The sequence below is a fragment of the Oryctolagus cuniculus genome, chromosome 18 (genome assembly GCF_051225735.1).
Source record: "Oryctolagus cuniculus isolate XC-2025 breed Fujian yellow rabbit chromosome 18, ASM5122573v1, whole genome shotgun sequence".
Lineage (NCBI taxonomy): Eukaryota > Metazoa > Chordata > Mammalia > Lagomorpha > Leporidae > Oryctolagus > Oryctolagus cuniculus.
The window spans coordinates 19,726,206-19,749,267 of NC_142884.1; the positions used below are offsets into that span (position 1 = coordinate 19,726,206).

General features: G+C 49.7%; 1 protein-coding gene across 4 annotated transcripts; it reads left to right on the forward strand.

Annotated features, from left to right (window-relative positions):
* Positions 1-234: 234 nt before the first annotated feature.
* LOC149120819 (uncharacterized) lies at positions 235-23,062 on the forward strand. Of its 4 annotated transcripts, none has more exons than XM_089319274.1 (5): positions 235-368; positions 1,570-1,608; positions 3,351-3,477; positions 4,664-5,875; positions 21,223-22,378. In XM_089319274.1, exons 2-5 carry the CDS (start codon positions 1,576-1,578, stop codon positions 22,182-22,184), a joined length of 2,334 nt encoding a protein of 777 aa, XP_089175400.1. In that variant the 5' UTR covers positions 235-368; positions 1,570-1,575; the 3' UTR covers positions 22,185-22,378. The 4 variants fall into 4 exon arrangements, with proteins under 4 accessions (XP_089175400.1, XP_089175397.1, XP_089175398.1 ...); XM_089319271.1 differs by lacking the exons at positions 235-368; positions 1,570-1,608; positions 3,351-3,477; positions 4,664-5,875 and adding exons at positions 14,114-14,252; positions 14,814-14,883; positions 18,939-19,059; positions 19,275-19,358 and having other exon boundaries at positions 20,737-23,062; XM_089319272.1 differs by lacking the exons at positions 235-368; positions 1,570-1,608; positions 3,351-3,477; positions 4,664-5,875 and adding exons at positions 14,114-14,252; positions 14,814-14,883; positions 19,275-19,358 and having other exon boundaries at positions 20,737-23,062.

A 23,062-nucleotide genomic window follows, 5' to 3' on the forward strand; every position in this document is an offset into this window, starting at 1 on the left:
GTACTATGATCTTTATTAGCTCTTAAGATAATAAGTGCTCACGTGTGTGTGTGTCGGACCGACGTGGTTTAGTTTGTCTTTTGATTTTGTCGCTTTGGGAAGCACGTGGGTCTCAGAACTTCGGCGCACATTTGCCACCTGTGCCAGAGTCTGGAGCGCGCGCGCCCTCCAGCGCAGAGGCCCGGGAGAACTACATTACCCAGAATCCTTGCGCAGAGCCCCTGCGGCGCTAAGCCAATGGGGGCCCTTGCAGAGGGACGCTTGGGCACGTCCAGGCGGGACTTCCGGCGCCCCTGCGGCGGCGGTCCTTTTGGTGACTCTTGGGTCGGTCCACCTGGACAGGGTCTGAGCTCTTGGTCCGGCCCAAGGTAAAGGGAGCGGGAAGGCGTGAGCCGAGGCGTCGCTCACGGTGCATGGGGGCGGGTCTGTGGATCGGGAGGGCGCCCTCTGGGGCGACTCCTCGCGCAGGGCAGGCTGGCGTCGGGGTTTGGCTGGGTCGCCTGCGCTTGCCCGCTGAGGCTGGTGCTGCGTCCCCTGGTGCTGACCTGTCCGATCCCGCCACCCCCTGGAGCCCCGAGTGAAGACACCTGCTCGGGGCACTGCAGCCACAGCTCTCTGTTCGGGCCAGTTCAGGGGCGGTACCGGTAGGTCCCCTGTTTTTGACACGCGGAGTGATGAGAGATGTCCCTTACAGAGGGACCAGGGTGTGCAGAGCCTGCGGATGCGACTGGGAAGCGTTTGGGACCCGTGAGCAGATGAGCTAATCTGAGGGCACTGGTGGCCCCGGACGGTTGTCATCAGAAAGACTGGATCCCAGGGACGATTTTAAAAGGTTCCCGAAGGTTACTAAGAAGCCGGCCGACTGGGGATAGAAGGCAAGGGTGACTGACGAGGAGAGGAGAGACGGGCAGACAGGAGGCGCAGGGGGACAGGGAACATTGTTGCCGGACCGGAGTGGCGATGCAGTGGTGCGCAGATCTTTGAGAACAGAGAAGGTACCCCCCGCCTTGGAGTCACCACACCCCGGTTTAACTTAGGGAGAAATGGAACAATCACTCACTTCCACATTAAGGGATCAACGTTCCTCTAAAAGTGTGCATGTAAACACTGAACTGTGGGAATTTAGCAAGTTAAATTTGTGCATGCAATGCAAATGTGGTTAACACCATAATATACTCCCAGAGCCATACGTGAAAACACTAAACATCACAGTATTGCATCCTCATACTTTCAAAGACCCATCGCATGATTTACACTGAAAACATTGACAGAAGACTTGATTTTGTGGATAGTGATAGAGCCTACTTAGCACTCGATGCGTAATTACTAATGCATTCGATACAAGTTCCAACCCCAGGATGTGGGTGCCATTCTTAGGTCCATTCAGTGAAGATAGGCACCGGAAAGTTGAATCCTTGTCCTGGGTCACATAGCAGGTAAGAGGTCGCACCAAGGACTGAAACCCAAAACTTGGTCAGTTAGCCCAAGGTCACCTTGCAGGGCATGATCAGGCGATCCCTTGGGGCGCAGCATGGATGCCTTTCGCTCACAGTCTCACTCTTCCCTCAGGTTTCCATGGCTTCAGATGTGTTCACGAACCATGCACAGGTGAGTGGATAGTGTCCCCCTTCCATACCTCCCCATGACCCATATGGTCTCCTGGATTTATCCTGCTACTGCTTGTCTGCCACATTACTCAGTTTGGCCTGGGGTAATGTGTCATCAGACACCTGATCTGGCATCTAGGCCAGTTTCTGGCCACCTGTAGAATGTTCTGTGGCAGGTGTTTTAGGCAGAGGGTCAGCATGTGCCAGTGCACAGTGGTGAGACAGAGCTGGCAGGCTGCTGTCACAGGCCTCTGTATGTCTTAGAGGACCTGCGAGCCAGGATGAGGGAGTCAGGCCTGGAGCAGGGGCCCAAGGACTAGGGCCATCCTCCACTGCCCTCCCGGGCCACAGCAGAGAGCTGGACTGGAAGAGGAGCAACTGGGACTAGAACCTGGTACCCATATGGGATGCAGGCACTGCAGGTGGAGGATTAGCCAAGTGAGCCATGGCGCCAGCTCCTGGATTTGCTTTTAAAATATATCCAATCAGACTGTGATCGAGAGATGGATGGAATTTTGACCCTTGCAGCTAGCAGGAAGGAGATGCCATCAGCTGAGAAGGGGAAGTCAGTTGTAGGTGTGAGTTTCAGAAGAATTATCAGGAGGTAGGTTGGGCTATGGTCCGTTTGTGATGTTCCAGAGACCCTGAGTGGAGTGAGTGAGTGGACAGCTGGACACACAGCTGGAGTTCAGGCAAGAGGTTCATGCTGAGGACAGCACAAGTTGGTGACCTGTGTGTGGCCTGGGGCAGAGCTATGAGTCCCATTTAGGAGGCAAAATCTTCAGGTCATGGTGACCATGTTACTGGGCACCTGCCTAGGGTTCGTGAATGTCACAGAGAGGTAATGCCAGAGAGGTGGCTGTGGGGTTTGAGGTGGGTATGGCAGATGGCCAGAGCTTCCCAGGGGAGTGACCATGGGAGGACAGCAGTGATGGAGGTGACATGACAGCCCAAAGCCTGCACTTACTCCCCCTTGTCAAGGCTCACCAGTCCAATGGTGACCATTGGTGGGGCTGGAGAATTTACTTAGGCTTACAAATAAGCTCAGGGGCCAGTGGGAGAGTCGGTGACGGATGGGCGGCCAGGGGAGCTGGGCACTGAACAAGGCTTTGATGGGAAGAGGACGGCTGTGATAGGGGAGGCACAGCAGTAGAAGAGGGCTTAAGGTATTGCCACCTGCATGTGAGGTTGAAGCAGGGGCCAGGACAAGGTGGAGAGGTCTGGACAGCAGGGCGAGAGGCCTGCCCTGGCCCTGTGGGCTGTCAGATGTGGGACTCGGGATGGAATCACCCTTACATTTCCCAGTGTTTTCTGGGTTCTCCCCGGAGCTCAGGGAGATGCCCATGGTATACGCAGGGTATGGACAGTGGCAGTGAGAATCCAAATGTGCGTGATTGATGGTGCCCAGAGGGATGTGGCCAAGGGAGAGCGTGAACTGAGGCTCCCAGGGGCTGGGCCCTAGGAGGTGAGGGAGGACGCTGGGCCCGTGTTCGCTGGTACGGAAGGCATGAACTGGAAGGCATGCCCAGGGGAATTCGTCAGTCCCAGGGCTCAGCATTTACCTGCCCACATGTCTGCAGTTGATGTGGGGGACACAGCGAGGGGACTGTGGTGCTATCCGGCCTCCGCCTCCCGTGAGCCTTCCTGAGAGGAGGGTGGGAGGGACTGGGTTTAGGGATCCAGGGATAGAGAGGGCCCTGGGAGAGGGGCTGCTTAGAGACACTGCTGTGCCCGTCATGGTAGGGCAGGGTGACCTTGGAGGATGTGGCTGTGGACTTCACCTGGGAGGAGTGGCAGCTCCTTGGCGAGCCTCAGAGACTCCTGTACCGGGATGTGATGCTGGACAACTTCACCCTGGTGGCCTCGCTGGGTAAGTCCCTCACCCTTGCAGCGTCCGGGCTGGGCTGGCCCCTCCTCCTCTCTCCAGGGCTCTCTCTTCCCTTCCCACAGCCGCCAGTGGACCTTGCCTCCTTCCTGGGTCTTCTTCCTAGGCTTCAGGCATTCCTCACCCTCTCCCACGGAGCCCCAGCGTCTGGTGCCCTCAGGCCTTCTAGGGAAGGATATGGGGGCCCGTGGCTTCCACTTGACGTGGCTTCACCTTGTCGGGGGACGGTCCGGGATTGCCGCCCCTCTCTGCCCTTTACTGCACCCTCCTTCCTCCAGCTGACGCTGCCTCTTGCCCCATGTCAGGAATCACAGGCGTCAGCTGGAGAACCGGTTTTGGGGGCAGTGGGCCGATCCTAGAGGACGTTTCTCCAAGGTTCTTCTTGTAATACTGGTTGTCACTCCCGGTGGGCTGGGTGCTCTGGCTGTTGGTGTCCATCCACTTAGCTGCTTTGTCTTTCTCTTAGGATTTGCTTCTTCCCAGATCCGTGTAGTTGTCCTGCTGGAGGCGGGGGAAGGCACCTGGGCGCCTGGCAGGGCAGGCGTTGGGCCAGCTGCGGCACTAGGGACTTGGAGGGGACCTGGCCCTGGTAAGCGACAAGGCAGGGATAGTTCAGTGTCAGGGCTAGGTTCTCCTGGCACCCAGCACGTCTGCCAAGACAGGTCCATAACTCATTTCAGTCTCTCCTTTTCTTGGCATTTTCCCCACTTACCCCTCCTGTTTGATTTCTAACCAGAGCTAAGCACACCCCTCTTGCCTGAAAGTCTCCCCTGTTCCTGCCCACCTGTCGTGCTCGCTGTGAGACGTGCTCCGGGCCTGCGTTGTGCTTCGGCAGCTTCTCAGATGCGGTTGGTTTTCCCAGGTCTGGGCACAGCCTTCCGTTCAGGGCTTCCAGGTCAGCCGCCGAGAAGCCCCTGCTGAAAGCCGTCAGCAGATCAGCGAGTCAGGCTCACAGCGCGCCCTTTGCTGTACTGTGTTCTTGTTCCTCCCAGAGCCCCCAGTGGTACAGTGCTGCCGGGCTCGGTATGGAGCCTGCCTCAGCCCAGCTGCGGCCGCCTCATCCTCCCAGGAGCCCCGTGTGTTCGATCCTGGAGTTACAGAGCAGGCATCTGGGATGGCCTGCCCTCTTTTTCCCGCATCTGCGTGTACAGCAGTGTTTCTCTGCTTTCAGGCTGTTGGTTTCGGATGGAGAATGCCGAGGCACCTTTGCAAGCAGTGCCACAGATCAGGACTCCCGGGTCAGGTTCGGCCGCGCACACTGCTGAGCCATGTGGGATGTGTGGCCCGGTCGTGAAGGATGTTTTGCTCTTGGCCGAACATCAGGGGATTTGCTCTGGGCAGAAGCTTCAGGCATGCGGGGCGTGTGGAAGACAGTTCTGCTTCAGCCTAAGCATCGCTCAGCATCAGGACGGAGAGGGGCTCCCCAGCGGGGAGGAGGACGGGGCGTCACCGCTTACGGGCTGCAGAGGCCACCTGTCAGAGGAGCCCTTTCTGTGCGGGGACGATGGGGAGGACCTCCTGCCCCACCCAGGCCCTCTGCACAACCAGACCGCTGACCTCTGGGGGCGTCCGCCCAGAAGTGCAGGGTGCAGCGAGGTCGTTCCCACTGGCGATGGGCGATACCGGTGCCGTGAATGCGGGAAGGCCTTCAGCCAGCAGCACCGACTCGGCCAGCACCAGAGGGTTCACGCTGGAGAGAAGCCTCATGCGTGCTGCGAATGTGGCAAAGCTTTCAGACGGAAATGCAGACTCGTTCAACACCAGAAAATCCACGCCAGAGACAGGAGTTACGAATGCACGCAATGTGGGAAGTCCTTTAGACAAAGCTATGGCCTTGTTCAACATCAGAGAGTTCACACGGGGGCAAAGCCTTATAATTGTGTAGAGTGTGGGAACTTCTTTGGCTGTAAAACCACCCTGGTTCGCCATCAGAGAATCCACACTGGAGAAAGGCCGTATAAGTGCACAGAATGTGGGAAATCCTTTAGACAACGGTCTGGCCTAATTGGACACCAGAGAATTCACACAGGGGCCAAACCTTACGAATGCAGCGAGTGTGGAAAATTCTTCAGCCGCAAAATCACGCTTGTTCGGCACCGGAGAATCCATACCGGAGAAAGGCCTTACAAGTGTGCTGAATGTGGCAAGTTCTTTAGCCAAAGCTCTGGCCTGGTCTCACACCAGAGAGTTCACACCGGTGAGAAACCTTATGAATGCGCCGAATGTGGTAAATGGTTTAGCCACAGGTCTAGCCTCAATTTGCACCAGAGAGTGCACACTGGGGAGAGGCCTTATGCGTGCAGTGAATGCGGGAAAGCCTTCAGTCTGAAATTTACACTTCTTCGACACCAGAGAACCCACGCGGAAGAAAGACCGTATGAGCGTAGTGAACGTAGGAAGTGCTTTAGCCACAAATCCAGCCTCATTCAACATCGGCAAAATCATGTCGGAGAGTGTTGAGCCAGTGGCCTTCCCTCGCTTGGTACCAGAGGGTTCGCCCTGAAGAAAGGCCGTGGAATACAAGAGTGTTATCTGCTTGGTCAATGCATGACGGCAGAAAAGCTCTGAGAATAGAGTTGTGAAGTGGCCGTCAGCCAAAGGCTACACCTCACACCTGTTGTGCAAGCCGCAGTGTGTGGGGAGGCTTCCGGAGGTGCGTTACCCTGTCTGACCTGCACGAGGCCCTTCCCTGAGTGCTCTCCCTGCCAGTGCCGATGGCAGAATCCATCTCCTATGTACCATCCGGTCGCCCAGTGAGCTGAGGGACGGCCAGTCTTTATACTGTGTCCCCTGTAGGAAACCACAAGTGGCGTGAGGCCATCACAGTTTACCCTAATCAGCTTAACACACTGATGGGGTTAATAGAATTGGAGCCAGCAAACCAGAAGGCATGTGCCTTATCCAGTGGTGCTTAGAGAAATATTCTGGTCACTATAGCTGTGAGGGATTCGGGTATTCAGGTATTCTTAGAACTTCCAGATTTAACGTCTCCTGTGGCTCAGATCACTGGTAGGGCAAATAATCTGAATGTTTTCTGAATTGTCAAGACTGTTTGGGTTGCTTACCTCAAGGTCATTGCTATACAGGCAAGAAAAAGAAACCAAGAAAAGCGCTGGTTGTCTAGGCATGTGACTTATTTAGCATCTATTGCTTGCTAGGCTTTGCTTCCATTGATGTAGGGCTGTCCCTTCCAAAGGAAGAACATATTTTTTTAAAATATTTGTTTGTTTATTTGAAAGACTTACACAGAGAAAGGAGAAGCAGAGAGGCAGAAAGAGAGAGATCCTCTATCCACTGGTTCACTCCCCAGTTGGCCGCAACGGCCAGAGCTGAGCCGATCTGGAGCCAGGATCCAGGAGCTTCTTCCAGGTCTCCCACGTGGGTGCAGGGGCCCAAGGACTTGGGCCATCTTCTACTGCTTTCCAGGCCATAGCAGAGAGATGGATAGGAAGTGGAGCAGCTGGGTCTCGAACCGGCACCCATATGGGATGTCGGCACTTCAGGCCAGGGCACCTGCGCCACAGCACCGGACCCCCAAAGAAGAACATATTTAAGATGTGTTTGCCAATGAAGGATCCAGATTTCTGTGTTGAACTGTTAAAAAATTTGTTTTATTTATTTATTAGAGAAAGAGCCCCCATCTGTTTGTTCACTACCCAAATGTTTGCAGTGGCCCAGGGGCAAAGCTGGGAGCTGAGATCTCAACCACGTCTCCTAGGTAGGTGGCAGGAACACAACTATTTGAGCCATCAGTACGGCCTCCCAGGGTCTGCATTGGCAGGAAGCTGGAATTAGGAGCTGGAGCCAGGGAGTCACCCAGATATTCAGATATGGGACATGCATCTTAACCACTAGGCAAAATGCCTGCCCTGAACCGTTTTTTTGTTTTGTTTTGTTTTGTTTTGTTTTGTTTTGTTTTTAAGATTTATTTGAAAGGCAGAGAGTTACAGAGAGGCAGAGAGAGAGAGAGAGCGATCTTCCATCTGCTGGTTCACTCCCCAGATTGCCACAATGGCCAAAGCTGGGCTGATCTGAAGCTAGGAGACTCTTCCGAGTCTCCCACATGGGTGCAAGGACCCAAGAACTTGGGCCATCTTCCACTGCTTTTTCCCAGGTCATAGCAGAGAGCTGAATTGGAAATGGAGCAGCGGGGACTCAAACTGGCACCCGTATGGGAAGCCAGCACTGCAGGAGGTGGCTTCACCCGCTACACCACAGTGCTGGCCCCCTTGAACCAGTTTTTGAAGGCTCTATGTAGATGCAGTTGATGTTCAGTGTGAAGAATGATTTTTATGTATCCATGCAACCTTCACCACGGTCATGATAATGAACATATTTCTCAACCACAAATTTGCCTCATCCTTTACAGAAATCCCCCTTTATCCAGCTGCTTTTTTTTTCTTCCTTTCCTTTTTCTCTCGCTGTATGTCTTTCTTTATTTAAAAAGATTTATTTATTTGAAAGAGTTACAGAGAGAGGGAGAGAGAGAGAGATCCTCCATCCAGTGGTTTATTCCCCAATTGGCTGCAACAGTTGGGCTGGCTGAATTCCATCTGGGTCTCCCACATGGGTGGCAGGAGCCCAAGCACTTAAGCCATCTTCCATTGCTTTCCCAATTGCATTAGCAGGAAGCTGGATTGAAAGTGGAGCAGCCAGGACTCAACCCAGTGCTCATGGGATGCTGGTGTTGCAGGCAGTGGCTTAACCTGTCATGATGTGGGACCCCCACAGTCTCTAAAGTTTTGCTGTGGTGAATCATAGTCAAAAAATACTAAATGAAAAATTTCAGAAATAATTCAAGTTTTAAATTACTTTTATTAGTTTTTTTTTTTTAAAGAAAAAGGTTATTTATTTATTAGAGAGAGTGAGAATGAATGACATAGTTCTTCCATCCATTGATCGACTCACCAAATGGGCACAGTAACCAGATCTGGGCTAGGCTGAAGCCAGGAGCCTGGAACTCCATCCTTGTCTCCCACATGGGTGGTAGGCCCCAAGTGCTTGGGCCATCATCCACTGCCTTCCCAGAAGCATTAGCAGGGAGCTGAATTGGCAGTGTAGTAGTCGGGACTCGACCTGGTGCACCCTTTTGTTGTAAATGGTGGCTTAACCTGCTGCATCACAGTATTGGTCCCTGTGGTACATTGTGTGTCCCTATGGTACATTGTTAGAATTGTTTTATTAGCTATGTTGGTTAGTACATTGTTAGAATTGTTTTATTAGCTATGTTTGTTAATCTGCTATGCCTTATTTATAAGTCAAAGTTTGTCATATGTATGTATATGTAGGAAAGGCCAGTTTGCTTATATACATGGTTTGGTACTGTCGACATCCACTTGGTACATACGCCCTGTGGATGCAAGGGGACTACTGCAGACTTTTTAACTTTTCTAGAATTTTATGTGAATGGAATACCAAAATATTGTTCTAAAGAAGTTTTTATTTTTTTTACACAGTGTAATTATTTTGGGATTCCTCCATGTTCCATGTCTGATTACTTCATTGTTTTAGTCTAGACTAGTATACTCGTGTGGTTATCCCACAATTTGTTCTACATATCTGGTAAGGAACATGAGTTGCTCCCAGTTTGGGATTATTACAAATAAAGTGGCTGTGAACATTCACATACTTGTCTTGTGTGTTAATAGCTGGGAGACAAAGGCCTGAGTATCTCATTTCTAACCACAGGATTTTAATTTCAGTTGTGACAAAGTGATGACATAGGCCAATGTTGAGGAAAAGAATTTATTACCTACAGTTCCTGAGAGAAGGGGGAACATCATGTCACACAGGGCTACAGAGAGCACCCGTGTTGGTCAGGAGGCAGAAGTGAGCAAGGGGAAGGCTTAGGCCACAGCTTCTGTGGGAATCCCACAGGAAAGACATGGAAGGGCAGTTTGTAGCGAGCTGGTTTGAATAAGTTAGCTGGACTTTGGGCTGAGGATTGCTCTTGTTACCTGATAATTGCTCCTGGGATGCTTTAGAGCAGAGCGTGTGTTGGCTTAGTGTGAGAGTTAGAGAAGCAGTTGGGGCAGGAGATTTGGGATTACTGATTGCATAGAGTTGTGTTACTAGTCAAGCCCTTCGCTAGCTCGGAAGAAAGGATAATGTGGAAGGGGCAGTCTGGCCAGCTCGCTCAGCTGTCAGCATCAGAACTTAGACATAAACACACGGAGTCAGCTGGTATGTGGATGTTTGTCTCTTTAGAAACTGACAGACTGTTTTCCACAGTTTCCAGCGGTGTAACTAGAAATTTGGTTGCTTGCTAAGCTCACCAACATGATCTAATGAGTTTGCCATTCTCATTAGATAGATAGTGGAATTTCTCTGTGATTTTATTTTATCCCTAGTGACTAATTTGAGAATTTTTAATTTTGCTACTGCCATGGCTACATCTTTAAATATGTATCTTTTGTCCATTAAAATATTATTATTGAGGCCGGCACCGCAGCTCACTAGGCTAATCCTCCGCCTAGCAGCGCCGGCACACCGGGTTCTAGTCCCAGTCGGGGCGCCGGATTCTGTCCCGGTTGCCCCTCTTCCAGGCCAGCTCTCTGCTGTGGCCAAGGAGTGCAGTGGAGGATGGCCCAAGTACTTGGGCCCTGCACCCCATGGGAGACCAGGAGAAGCACCTGGCTCCTGCCTTTGGATCAGCGCAGTGCGCCGGCCGCGGCGGCCATTGGAGGGTGAACCAACGGCAAAGGAAGACCTTTCTCTGTCTCTCTCTCACTGTCCACTCTGCCTGTAAAAAAAAAAAAAAAAAAAAAAAAAATTATTATTGAATTTTGAGAGATCTTACTAAATATTGGATACAAGACCTTCATTAAATATGCGATTTGTCAATACTCTATCGTGTGACATTTTAAAAAATTTCTTGATAGAGTGTTTCCTATGGCAGAGGTGATTACTGTTGATGAAGTTGAATATGTGGATTTTCCTCCCTTTTAATTAAGCACTGTTTTTGTGTGTGTAGGAAGTATTTATCAAGCTAAAATTTTCCCTTTTGTTACATAATAGAAGTTTCATACTCCTAGGTTTATAATCCATTTTGAGTTAACTCTTTTATACTGTATGAGGTTTGAGGCTAGAGTTTTTTTTTTTTATTTTATTTTAAATGTGGACACTCAATTGCCCCCTGTTGCCAGTACTATTTACTGAGTTGCTGTTGCACCTTAGTTGAAATTCATTTGATCTTGTATATGTTGGTCTGTTTATAGATATTTTTCCTGTGTATTTTTGCTGATTATCTTAAAGTCTTACATATCATAACTGTATAATGTATCTTCAAATCAAGTAATGTAGTATTTTAAATCTGTACCTTAGGAAGAATTTCTTGTCCTTATCATTTCCATATGGATTTTAGAACTCTTTTGTCATATTCCTCAAAAGCGTTGTGTGATTTGGATTGGGAGAGCATGGAATATATATGAAGGGACTTCAGCAAATTTGTGAAAGAGTATAATTGAAAGATAAAAATGTAAGCCTTATTTCTCAACATGAGCTCCATCAAGGTCAAGATACTGTTGTAAGTGATGCTACAAGCCATTTAATCTATCCTCCCCGCAAAAAACAAACAAACAAACAAAAAAACAAACAAAAAAAAACCGTCCTGGGAATCCAGTCATGTCCTGTAGTCTTGTTTTGTTTTACACTGTTAAGACAAGTGGGTGCCCTGTCAAGATATTTGAGGATTAGGAACCAAAAAGTCAAGAGGAACAAGATCAGGACTATAAAGTGACGCTTCATGATTTCCTGTCACAACTCTCAGCAAGGGTGGTGCTGTGGTCAGTGGGCTAAGCTGCTGCTTGGGACACCTGTATCCCTTACCAGATTGTTGGTTTGAGTCCTGGCTACTCTGCTTCTAATCCAGCTTTATTTTTTTTTTAAGATTTATTTATTTGAAAGGCAGAGTTACAGAGAGGCAGAGGGAGAGAGAGAGACAAGGAGAGAGAGAGAAAGAAAAAGAAAGTCTTCCATCCATTGGTTCACTCCCCAAATGGCCACAACGGCTGGAGCTGTGCCAATCTGAAGCCAGGAGCCAGGAGCTTCTTCTGGGTCTCCCGCACGGGTGCAGGGTTCCAAGGACTTGGGCCATCTTCTACTGCTTTCCCAGGCCATAGCAGAGAGCTGGATCGGAAGTGGAGCAGCCAGGACTTGAACTGGCACCCATATGGCTTTACTTACTATGCCACAGTGCTGGCCCCCAGCTTTAATTCTGAAACATCCTGGCAGACAGCAGTTAATGGTCCGAGTGCTTGGACTCCTGCCACACACAGGGGAGACCTGTATGGAGTTCTGGGCTCATGACTGGCTCAGCCGTGGCTGTTGCAGGCATTTGGGGAGTGAACCAGAATATGGAGTGAACCAGAATATGGAAGAAATTCTCTGTCTCTACTACTCTGCTTTTCAAGTAGATGAAAATAAACATTGAAAAACTCTCACCAGATTGCTCTTGGTTTATGAGAGGCATGAGTAGGAGCATTGTTGTGGGGGAGAAGGACTCTGGAGAAGTTTTCCCAGGCATTTTTCTGCCAAAGCTTTGACAGTCTCAGAATACATTCACGGTAAGCAGATGTTATTGGTCCTTGGCCTTCCAGAGCGCCAACAAGAAAAACGCTTTAATACCCCTCCTCCACCCCCAAACTGTTGCCTTGACAGTTTGTCTTGGCTGGTTCACTTTTGTTTTGACTGGATTAGTTCCAACTCTTAGTAGCTACTGCTTTGTGCTGTGTGTTCAGGATTATATTTGTAAAGCCATGATTCATCTCTCGTTATATAATTTGAAAAAACGCTTTAGATCTTGATCCCACTTGTATAAAATTTCCATTAAAAGCGCTGTTCTTGTCTGCAGCTTTGGCACCCATCAAGCAGAAAGTGTGCCCAACCTTTTCAGTCGGAATTGCGTAAGATGAGCCTATAGAGGTATTTGGTGCTGGCAGTTTGTTTCTGCTGTTAGTCGTTGGTCCTCTTCAGTTAGGGCATGGAAGAGATGTTTCCTCCCAAATTGATGTAGACGGTCTGCCAACATTCTTGTCCTTTGCTGAGATGTGTAATCTGCTCTATCTCATTTCTTTGGGGCAGTCTACATACATTTTTCACTCTCCTACCCAGTCTTCACCATAGATTTGATGTCTATTCTTGTTTCAGTTTTAGCAGAATTCATGTTGCTCTGATGAGGCTGTTTTTATGCTGATGTCATCTTTCTTAATGCTTCAAAACCAGACCCTGTGTTGACATGTTATAACAAGTTAGCTGGAGTTTATTTTGGTGACAAGAAAATTGAAATCCATGCATAGTTTTTCATGTGTGCTTTTCATGAACTATTTGAAGACCACTTTATAAATCGATTTGAAGAGAATTAACACAGTAACAACGTGGAGTGTTCCAATCCATAAACATGGTATACCTCTCCTTTTATTAGTTTTTTTATTGTTTTTCTGAACAATCTTCTATAGTTTTAGTTGTACATATCTTGCAATCTTATTTATCTTCATGTAAGAGATGTGTTGTAAGCTCTTGTAAAGAACACTATTTTAAAATTTTCAACTTGATAATACATGGAAAAACAGTTTAAAAAAATAGCCATCTTTATCCTGTGTACTTTATGGCTTATTTATGTAGTTTTCCTTGCAGATTCCATAGATTGACATTTTTGTTGCCTATCAATAAATACAGTATTTCTTTTTAAAAATGTGCATATCTGAAAATAAATACTTAACAAAAAAAAAGGATAACTTAAGACACAACTTAGTTTCACACGGAACACTGGAAAAATCTGTTTCACAAATGGGGCACTAATAGCAACCAAAGCAATGACTCGAGTAGGAGCGTAGGTTGGTAGTTCTGGGAAACAGTGTCATCGTGCAATAAGGTCATAGGAGGGGACACACTGTGCGTCAGCCATTGCAGCTTATGTCATGCCTTCAAAGCTGGGGCTGCTACAGGGCTTACACGCCATAGCCCCTGGCCTATCAGTGGAGACGCATTGCCTAACGAATATCCCACCTGGTTTCTGACAAGAACATTCAGACACATGGTGTTTAATTGCAAACAGTAAATAATTTAAATTTAAAAAGAAAGCAGACAACCGACTCATGCAGCAACAGTAGTCTGACGTCCATCGCCCTTTGGACGCCGGGCTGGGTCGTGGGAGGGGGATTCTCTACCGGGGTGAGGGCCCCTGCCTTGGGAGCGCTCACTGGAGTTCAGTGTTTCAAATCCTTCCGGGGCATGTACGGACCCTCGAAGGACCGTTATTAGCACCGTGGAGTTGACGCGCCCGCACGGACTTCCGGGAAACGGCCCTGGTGGGCGGGGCAAAGCTGGACAGGCTGCAGTGCATTCTGGGAACTGGAGTCCTGGAAGGTGGGCGCTAAATACGCCCTCCTGACCCGGACAGCGTGGCTGCCGGGCTGTGAACGAGAGGAGTCAGGGACGCCTGCAACTACCCAAGTGAAAAATGTACTTGTGAGCGCACGGATGAGCCCGAAGACCTTGTCGCAGCCGCCTGACTTTCTGGGAAATGTAGTTTCGTGGTCGGAGCGCCACTGTCCTCGCAGCAAGCCGACTGCGTGCTACGATACCCGGCTGAGCCGCTGGGCGCGTCGCCCCCGCAGAGGCTCCTGGGAGGTGTGGTTTTCCGGTGCGCGAATGGCCGCCGTGCCGGACGCGGAGGACTCTGGGAAACTCGCGCGGCCGTGGGCGCCGCTCCTGGCTAGCCCCGCGGTCGTCGGCGGCTAGGCGCCGGCTCCTGGGATCCGGTAGGACGCCGGGCGGTGTGGTTCCCGGGGCCGGCGTCCACTCACGAGTGAGACACGGAGGTGCCGGCGGGGTCCCTCCCGGGAGTCCCGCAGCTGCGGGTCACGGGAGGCCGGCGGCGGGCGGCATCACGGGGGACCTTGGGCAGGACCGTCGCCTCTCCGGGGCTGCTGTGGGGCGCTCACCCCTCAGAGCCGCCGTGCGCGGGACGGGGCGAGAGAGCACGCACAGCACGCGCCCACGGCGGACGCCACAGACGGTAGATCTGATGTCGCCCACTCGTGACCCCCAGCAGATGAGGGGTGCAGCCTTGTCGCCGTTTAAGAAGGAAGTTGGGATTCCGTGGGGGGGGGGGTGTTTGACGTTGTGTTCTGCGCGTGTGCCCCTGGTGTGTGGAGGGTTGCTGTCCTCGCAGGTGGCGACCCACGACCTGTGCCAGGACACACCCGCGAGTTCCCGGGGAGGGGACTGGCGCCCCAGTGCTGGCTGGCTGCAAGATAAGCCCGACTTTTGTTCACGGTTTTTTTTTTTTTTTTTTTTTTTCCTTTATTCTGTCTTCTCAGAACACTGCCCATTGGTAAGATAAGAGCTTGGATTGCTTGCATTTTTGGAAATTGCAAAGTGATGTTTCAGGTGAGTCGGTATGCCCCCACACCGTGGGACACTTGCTTCCCCGGATCTTGGGTGTTTGCTTTGCCTCCTCGGCCAGTCCTCACTCCGTGGCGGCCATTGACGGACCGGATCTCCCGCTCCCTTGGTTGTAAGAGAGGGTGGCACCCGCCAGAGAGCGCCACGGTACTGTCCTAGTGCCCTAGCTTTCTGCTGGAAGACTTGCTGTAGAGTCTTGTGCCCAAAGGAATTTCTTTTATTACAATTCAGAATGCAAACTTAGAGTTTGAGGTTATTTACAGTTGCCGAAGCTGTATCATGTGGTCAGTGGCTGATGGGGCAGGCTTTTCGGTTGCCCACGGGATGTCTGGAATTGTCCTTGATTCCTCCTTTTTACTTGGAAGGCCCGCTCAGGTACTGTCTTTGGAAATACTTAGGACCTGCCCACTGGTCTCCGTCACTGCCTTCACTGCTGCTGCCCTGGCCCCAGCTCCCTGCCTCGCTGCAGGAGCCTCCTGGGAGGCTCTCCTGCTCTGCCCGCGCCCGCTCTCTGCTCGGCACAGCTGGTACGGTGATCCCGTGGATACGTGGAATGCTGTCGTTCCTCGGCTGAAACATTTCAGCGGCCTTTTCTCAGAATAGAAGTCAGAGTTTCTCAGTGATTATAAAACTTTGTATAATTAGGCTGTTGCCTCTCTAATCCCACCTTCCTTTTCTTTCTTTTTTAAAGATTTATTTATTTTGAAAGTCAGAGTTACACAGAGAGAAAAGGAGAGGCAGAGAGAGAGAGAGGTCTTCCATCCACAAGTTCACTCACCATTTGGCCACAAGAGCCAGAGCTGGGCCAATCCGAAGCCAGGAGCCAGGAGCTTCTTCCGGGTCTCCCACGCGGGTGCAGGGGCCCAAGGACTTGGGCCATCTTCTACTGCTTTCCCAGGCCATAGCAGAGAGCTGGATGGGAAGTGGAGCAGCCGGGACTTGAACCGGGACCCATATGGGATGCCGGCACTGCAGGCAGTGGCTTCACCCGCTACGCCACAGTGCTGGCCCCTCACCTTCCTTTTCCGTTCCAGCCATGGCCTCCAGGTCTTGGAAGCTGCTGTGCCCGTACTATCTGCTTGGAATATTATTCGCCCAGACATGCACAGACCTCACTATTCCCTTTGTGTCTTTGCTCAGTGGTTACTTTATAAGTTGTGCTTCGCAGAAGTGTATTTGAACTTGAAGTCACCCTCCCTCACCTGCTGCATGGTTGCGTTTCACAGCACCTGTCACTGACTGGCTAATAGGTTCAGTGTGTGCATGCGCTCATTGTTTGTCTCCTGCTGGGAGCTTGTTGATGGTTCTGTTTTCAGTGCCTGGAGGGATACTTGGCACAAAACAGATGTTGTGCGAGTAAAATTGGTGACCAAAACAGTGGAACAGAGTCATGGGGTGGCAGGTAAAACCTACACCGGAGAGGGCATGAGTCACGGACGTGCATGTTGGGCAGTCTGTTTTCTTGAAAAAATTAGATAATTAGAATGGAAAAAATCTTGTTTTAAAAAGTAAAAGCAAAATCATTTGTTGATTCACTTCCTAAACTCTTATGAAGTATCTGTTAGGAAAATCGAGTTTGGGTTGGGTGTATGCTGACATGCAGGACTTGATGGTCTTGTGCGAACTTTCTACGTCGGGAACAATGCTCCGTGTGTGTGCTATCCTGTGTAGTAGCCAGCAGCCCCACGTGACTTGGGCTGTGGCTATTAGCAGCCGAGGAACTGAATATTAAATTTTATATACTTTGAAACATTTTAATGATTTAAGTTTTGTAGGTAGATTGAGAAGTGGCTGCTGCGTGGAGCAATATGGAACTGGCAGAAAAGTAAGAGAGCGTAAGATCTGAAGGGAAGTGCTAGGACAGATTTCGCAAGTTCTTCTGGGAACAAAGATGAATGAACACCTGAGGAGACCACCTAAGGCTGCCCACGCCACGGAGGGGGATGCAGGTGGCCGCGTCCCCAGGGAATAGGCAGGAGCTGGGTTTGGTGGCCCACGGCACCAGGGAGGCAGAGGCAAGAGCACACTCACACGACCTGAGAAGACACCTCGAGTGTAGTGGGTAGGCCCACGAGGATCTCTTAAGGATCTGCTCAAATTTCCTAAAGGGGTGGTTGGTTCTCAAATACGGGTGATTTTCTTCCCCTTTGGCTCCACTATAAGGGCCACTTGGTCATGTTGAGAGGCATTTCTGGGTTTTTTGGTTGCCATAACCAGGATGGCGGTGGGATGGGGGTAGAAACCAGGGATGCGGCTAATGCACAGGACAGCTCCTACCAGCCAGGAATTATGCAGCCCCGGATGTCAGAGGTGTCAAGGTAGAGGAACCCAGCTCTACACAGAGAGCAGAGGGTATCTCATGAGGGGGTGTGGATTTCCTTCTGCAAGCTGTTAATACAGTGACGTTAGTATATGTTCAGAACAGTGTGAAGTAGCTTTGCGTTTGTGGAATGAAACTTTTATGCATTTGACATAGTGTTGAGTTTTTAATTTAGTTTATGAGATGACATTTGTAGAAGCTAATCATTTAAAAACCATTGTGGAAAGTAGGAAAAGATATGATAAGGCTGGAACAACCCTAATACCTGGGAGAGTGTACATATGAGCCAAAAGTAAAAAGGAATTTTCTTCCCTACTAAAAGGTGGAGACACCCCTGTTTTCTCAGCGCATTTCTTTGAGAAGGACTAATGATAGAACTGCCCCTCTGAGGCATGTGCAAATCTTTCTAAAAGCTGCATAGGTCTCTTGCCAGTTTTACTGGTTTGTCAAGCTGTTCTTAAGGCCCTTGGGACCAACGTTTTGAAATGCAAATATTGAGGAAGACTGTACTCCCCCCCACCCCCCGCCGTGTGTGTGTGTGTGTGTGTGTGTGTGTGTGTGTGTGAGAGAGAGAGAGAGAGAGAGAGAGAGAGAGTGTTTAACCTAGACTCCTGGTTCCCAAGTTGAAACCACCTGCTTAACATAAAGGGACTATAAATCTTATTTTTCCTTTGAGAAATAAAGGTGACTGACTAGCATGGTGGCCATTCCAGTTACAAGGAAGTGTAAGTAGCAGACTGTGCTGTGAAGCCTCTCACCTGAGGACAAGTTACCTGGACAACGCGCTCCGTCTGCTTGGCTCTGTGGACGGGAGCTCGCGTCTGCTTGCCGACTCCTCAGTGGCTCGCCCCTGTGTTCGTGCTTGTTCAGGGGTGCGGCTGTTTACTTTCTGCTCTGCGTCTGTGGAGAGGGCTTTCTGCAGCGGCAGGGCATTTGATGTTTCAGTATTTCCCCAACTCCTGACAAACGCAGATCACCCCGTTTGAAGCCATAGACCTCTGTCACTAGTCAATAGCAACATGTACCAAAATGGCAGTGGCAGAAGGGGCAGGCTTTTGCTGTGGGCTTTATTTATTTATTTATTTGGCAGGTAGAGTTATAGACAGAGAAACAGAGAGAAAGGTCTTCCTTCTGTTGGTTCACTCCCCAAATGGCCGCTACCGCTGGCGCTGCGCCGATCTGAGGCCAGGAGCCAGGTGCTTCTCCTGGTCTCCCATGGGGTGCAGGGCCCAAGCACCTGGGCCATCCTCCACTGCACTCCCGGACCACAACAGAGAGCTGGACTGGAAGAGGAGCAACCGGGACTAGAACCCAGGGTGCTGGCACCGCAGGCAGAGGATTAGCCAAGTGAGCCATGGCGCCGGCCCCTGCTGCGGGCTTTTGATCCCACTTGGGATGCCTGGATTCGGGTCCTGGCTCAGCCCTCCGTTCCAGCCTCCTGCTAATGTGCATCTTGGGAGGTAGCAGATGACGGCTCAGGTACTTGGGTTCCTGCCACCCACTCGGGAGACTCGATGGAATTCCTGGCTCTGGCCTTCAGCCCTCTGAGACTTGTGTCTTACCCTGGTTGTACAGCAAGCCTGTGATTATGCAGTTACTACGTAACTGAGGCCAGATTCTAGATCACTGCCTGAACCTGGTCCCTTTACTCTACAGGGGACCGCAGGGCAGTACAGTGAGGCCTGGGCGGTGGCCGAGCTAAACGTCCTTGCTGTTTCAGGTGACATTCAGTGATGTGGCTGTAGACTTCTCTCCTGAAGAGTGGGGATGGCTCAGTTCTGCACAGAGAGACTTATACAGGGAGGTGACGGTCCAGAATTACGAGAACCTCGTCTCTCTAGGTGAGGATATCTCTCCTTCCACTTCTCCTTCTCCAGGGGCCGTGGAGATGGTAAATGGCTGAATACCACGTTCCCAAGGAGCTGTTTAGCCCTTCTGTGCCGAGCCCTAAGCATGTCGTCCCATCTTAGTGAACACGCCTCCCTTTGCTGCCTTTTGTGGTGACCTCTGACCCCTGTGGCTGCAGTTTGAGCGAGTTCTGTCTTCCTACACGCAGGCCTCTCCGTGGCTAAGCCATGTGTGGTCACTTTACTGGAGGATGGAAAAGAGCCCTGGATGGTGGAGAAAAACCTACCGAAAGGTACGTTTCCGACTAATCCTGTGAGTTAGGCGAAGGAAGTCTCTGTGAAAGATGCTGGCAGTGGGAGTGGATGCATTTTAGGAGAGCTGTCTTTAGGGATTCCAGAGGTAAATTTCAAAATGATCGTTCCTCTTTTCCAAACTGTTACCTGTATTGCTTATGTCATCTAATCAAAATGAGATTTTTGCCATCATAATTTTTTGCCATCATAATAATTAAAAATGCTCTTTATTTGAAACAAAGCAGCACAAGAAACAGCAACTGAGAAAGCCTGAACCTTTGTGACCCATAGGTAGTACTTAGGTTATTCTGTTGTCATTGTAATGGTTTAATGTAGTAGTATAAACTGTGCATTTTAATCATTAATCTGGCAGCAAACAGATTAATTGAAGGTTGGAGAAGAACACTATGAGATAAAATGTCATTGTTCACATAAATATAGTATAAAATGATGGCTTGGAATCTAGAATGACCTCTATATTTTCTTTCTTGATAGCTTGCATTTTTTAAAAAGATTTATTTATTTATTTATTTTAAGATTTCTTTAATTTATTTGAAAGACAGAGTTACAGAGAGAGGTAGAGATAGAGAGAGAGGTCTTCCATCCACAAGTTCACTCCCCAGATGGCTGCAATGGCCAGAGCTGCGCCGATCCAAAGCCAGGAGCCAGGAGCTTCTTCCAGGTTTCCCACGGGAGTGCAGAGGCCCAAGGACTTGGGCCATCTTCTACTGCTTTCCCAGGCCATAGCAGAGAGCTGGATTGGAAGAGGAGTAGCCGGGACTAGAACTGGTGCCCATATGGCCAGGGCTTTAACCCGCTGTGCCACAGCACTGGCCCCTATTTATTTATTTGAAAGTCAGAGTTACGCAGAGAGAGAGAGAAAGGTCTTCCATTCCCTGGTTCACTCCCCAGATGGCTGCAACAACTGGAGCTGCGCCGATCTGAAGCCAGGACCCAGGAGCTTCCTCCAGGTCTCCCATGCAGGTGCAGGGGCCCAAGGACTTGGGCCATCTTCCACTGCTTTCCCAGGCCACAGCAGAGAGCTGGATAGGAAATGGAGCAGCCGGGATACGAACCGGCGCCCATATGGGATGCTGGCACTGCAGGCAGCATACTTACCCACTATGCCACAGCACCAGCCCTGCTTGCATTTTTATTTTAACTGATTGCCTGTATTTACCAATTTCCTTAATGACACTCTTTTTGCCTCTGTGAGCTGTCTGCATTCCCTGTGAGCTTTGCTCAGAAATAGCTGAAATGTGGGACTTGTCAGAATCATGTGTTTTCCAGGGGTTTTATTTCTCCTGTTTCCATCCTAGAAATTTCTTTTTAAGAAGTAGAGAAAAAGCACCACTTTACTTTCTTTATATATTTCAGATTGGGAACCAAGATGGGAAAGCAAGGAATTATCAACAAAAGGGGATTTTTATAATGAAGAGTCACCCCAAACAGAAATAGAAAGAACAGAAAAAACTGTAAAATCGAGTTGTGAATTTTCAAGTGCCAGTAAGGACCAGGAGTGCAGAGAGACGGAGGAGGGGAGGCCCAGGAGCCAGGGAACACATTTCAGACCAGTGCCTCTCCCCTGTAGAGAGAGCCCCACCGGGGAAACTTTTAACAAGTGCAATGCGTTTAGAAGCACCTTCCACTTAAAGCCCACCCGTTCTGAACCGCACAGACTTTCTCCTGAAGCAAAGTTGCGAGCCTGTGACACGCTGAAGACAAGCCCACCAAGAATGTCCGTTGTCAGGAATGAGGGCGCCAGTGGCGGGAGGAAGCTTCTGAACTCTAATGAAGCTGCAGCGGCCTTCAACCGGGGCACATTGCTTAGCCTTCGCCAGACTTTGTGTAATCGAGAGAAAGGCTATGCATGTAGAGAATGTGGGAAAGCCTTTGGCAAACGGTCAGTCCTGAATCGCCACTGGAGAATTCATACAGGGGAGAAACCCTATGAGTGTCACGAATGTGGGAAGACTTTTAGCCACGGCTCATCCCTTACTCGACATCAGATAAGCCACAGTGGAGAGAAACCTTACAGATGCGCTGAATGTGGGAAGGCCTTCAGTCACGTCTCATCACTTACGAATCATCAGAGCACTCACACTGGAGAGAAGCCGTATGAATGTACGCGCTGCGGGAAGTCTTTCAGTCGTGTCTCACATCTCATTGAACACCTGAGGATTCACACTCAAGAAAAACTCTATGAGTGTCCAGTGTGTGGGAAGGCCTTCATTCATAGGTCATCTCTCATTCACCACCAAAAAATCCATACTGGAGAGAAACCGTATGAATGCAGCGACTGTGGGAAAGCCTTTTGCTGTAGCTCCCACCTAACTCGACATCAGAGGATTCATACCATCGAGAAGCATTATGAATGCAACCAGTGTCTGCAGAGCTTCAGTAGCCTCCCGCTTCTCATTCAGCATCAGAGTCTGCACACGGACGAAAGACCCTTTGAGTGTCAGAAATGCAGGAAGTCCTTCAGCCAGCCCGGATCACTGGATATGCATTTGAGAAATCACATCAGACTGACACCTTACGAATGCAGTGTTTGCGGGAAGGCCTTCAGTCACAGATCGTCCCTTCTTCAGCATCACAGAATCCACACTGGAGAGAAACCTTACGAATGTATTAAGTGTGGGAAGGCCTTCAGCTGTAGCTCCAACCTTACTGTGCATCAGAGAACTCACACTGGAGAGAAACCATATAAGTGTGGTGAATGCGGAAAAGCTTTCAGCAAAGGCTCCAATCTCACCGCCCATCAAAGAATCCATAACTGCGATAAAGCCAGTGAGTGTGGGAAAGTCGTCGGACCATTTGAATGACTATGCATGTGAGAGACCAGGTGCGAGTGAAAGCAGGAATCAAAGTAAACCTCAGCCGTAGATCCTAAGTCAGCAAAAGCCAAACTTCTGCCGGAGAGAAGCTCTGTGAATGCAGAAAACTAGAAGTCCAAGTCCTTTAGTTTAAGCGCATTCCTCGTTGTACATTAAAGAGCTCCCGCAGTGTGAGACATGTGCCAGGTGTCCACTAAGCTATCTTGCTAGACATCAGATTAACGGTAAGGCAACCTGAAGGGTAAGGCATTATGTCTAAATCTTGTTTGGCAGCAGCACTGTAAACAGAATCCTACAGGAGAGCAAGCAAGTTTATTATAAATAAATATACATTTCTCAGAGCAGTAACATAGTTTTGCTCATATGCTCTATAGAAAAAATTTTTTTAAAAGATTTATTTATTTATTTGCAAGTAAAAGTTACACAGAGAGAGAAGAGGCAGAGGAGAGAGAGAGGTCTTCTATCTGCTGGTTTGCTCCTCAAATGGCTGCAACAGCCGGAGCTGGGCTGATCTGAAGCCAGGAGCCAGGAGCTTCCTCCGGGTCTCCCACGTGGATGCAGGGCCCCAAGGACTTGGGCCATCTTCTACTGATTTCTCAGGTCACAGCAGAGAGCTGGACCGGAAGTGGAGCAGCTGGGACTCCAACCAGTGCCCACATGGGATGCCGGCACTGCAGACAGCAGCTTTACCTGCTACACCACAGTGCCGGGCCCTACAAATTATTTTTAACCAAATGTTATGTGCAAATATCTAGCCATCTAGTGGTTCCAGTAAATTGTACACTGTTGAAAATTAAAGCTGTCAAAGAAGTAAAAATAGTATTAATAAAATTTTTGGTCTCTAATAAAAATTATTTTGTATATAA

Excerpts from the sequence above, each read along its gene's own strand:
- LOC149120819 (XM_089319274.1), top strand. The coding sequence starts at position 1,576 with ATGGCTTCAGATGTGTTCACGAACCATGCACAG. Across the intron at positions 1,609-3,350 it reads TGTTCACGAACCATGCACAG|GGCAGGGTGACCTTGGAGGA; the intron begins GTGAGTGGATAG and ends CCGTCATGGTAG. Across the intron at positions 3,478-4,663 it reads CACCCTGGTGGCCTCGCTGG|GCTGTTGGTTTCGGATGGAG; the intron begins GTAAGTCCCTCA and ends CTCTGCTTTCAG.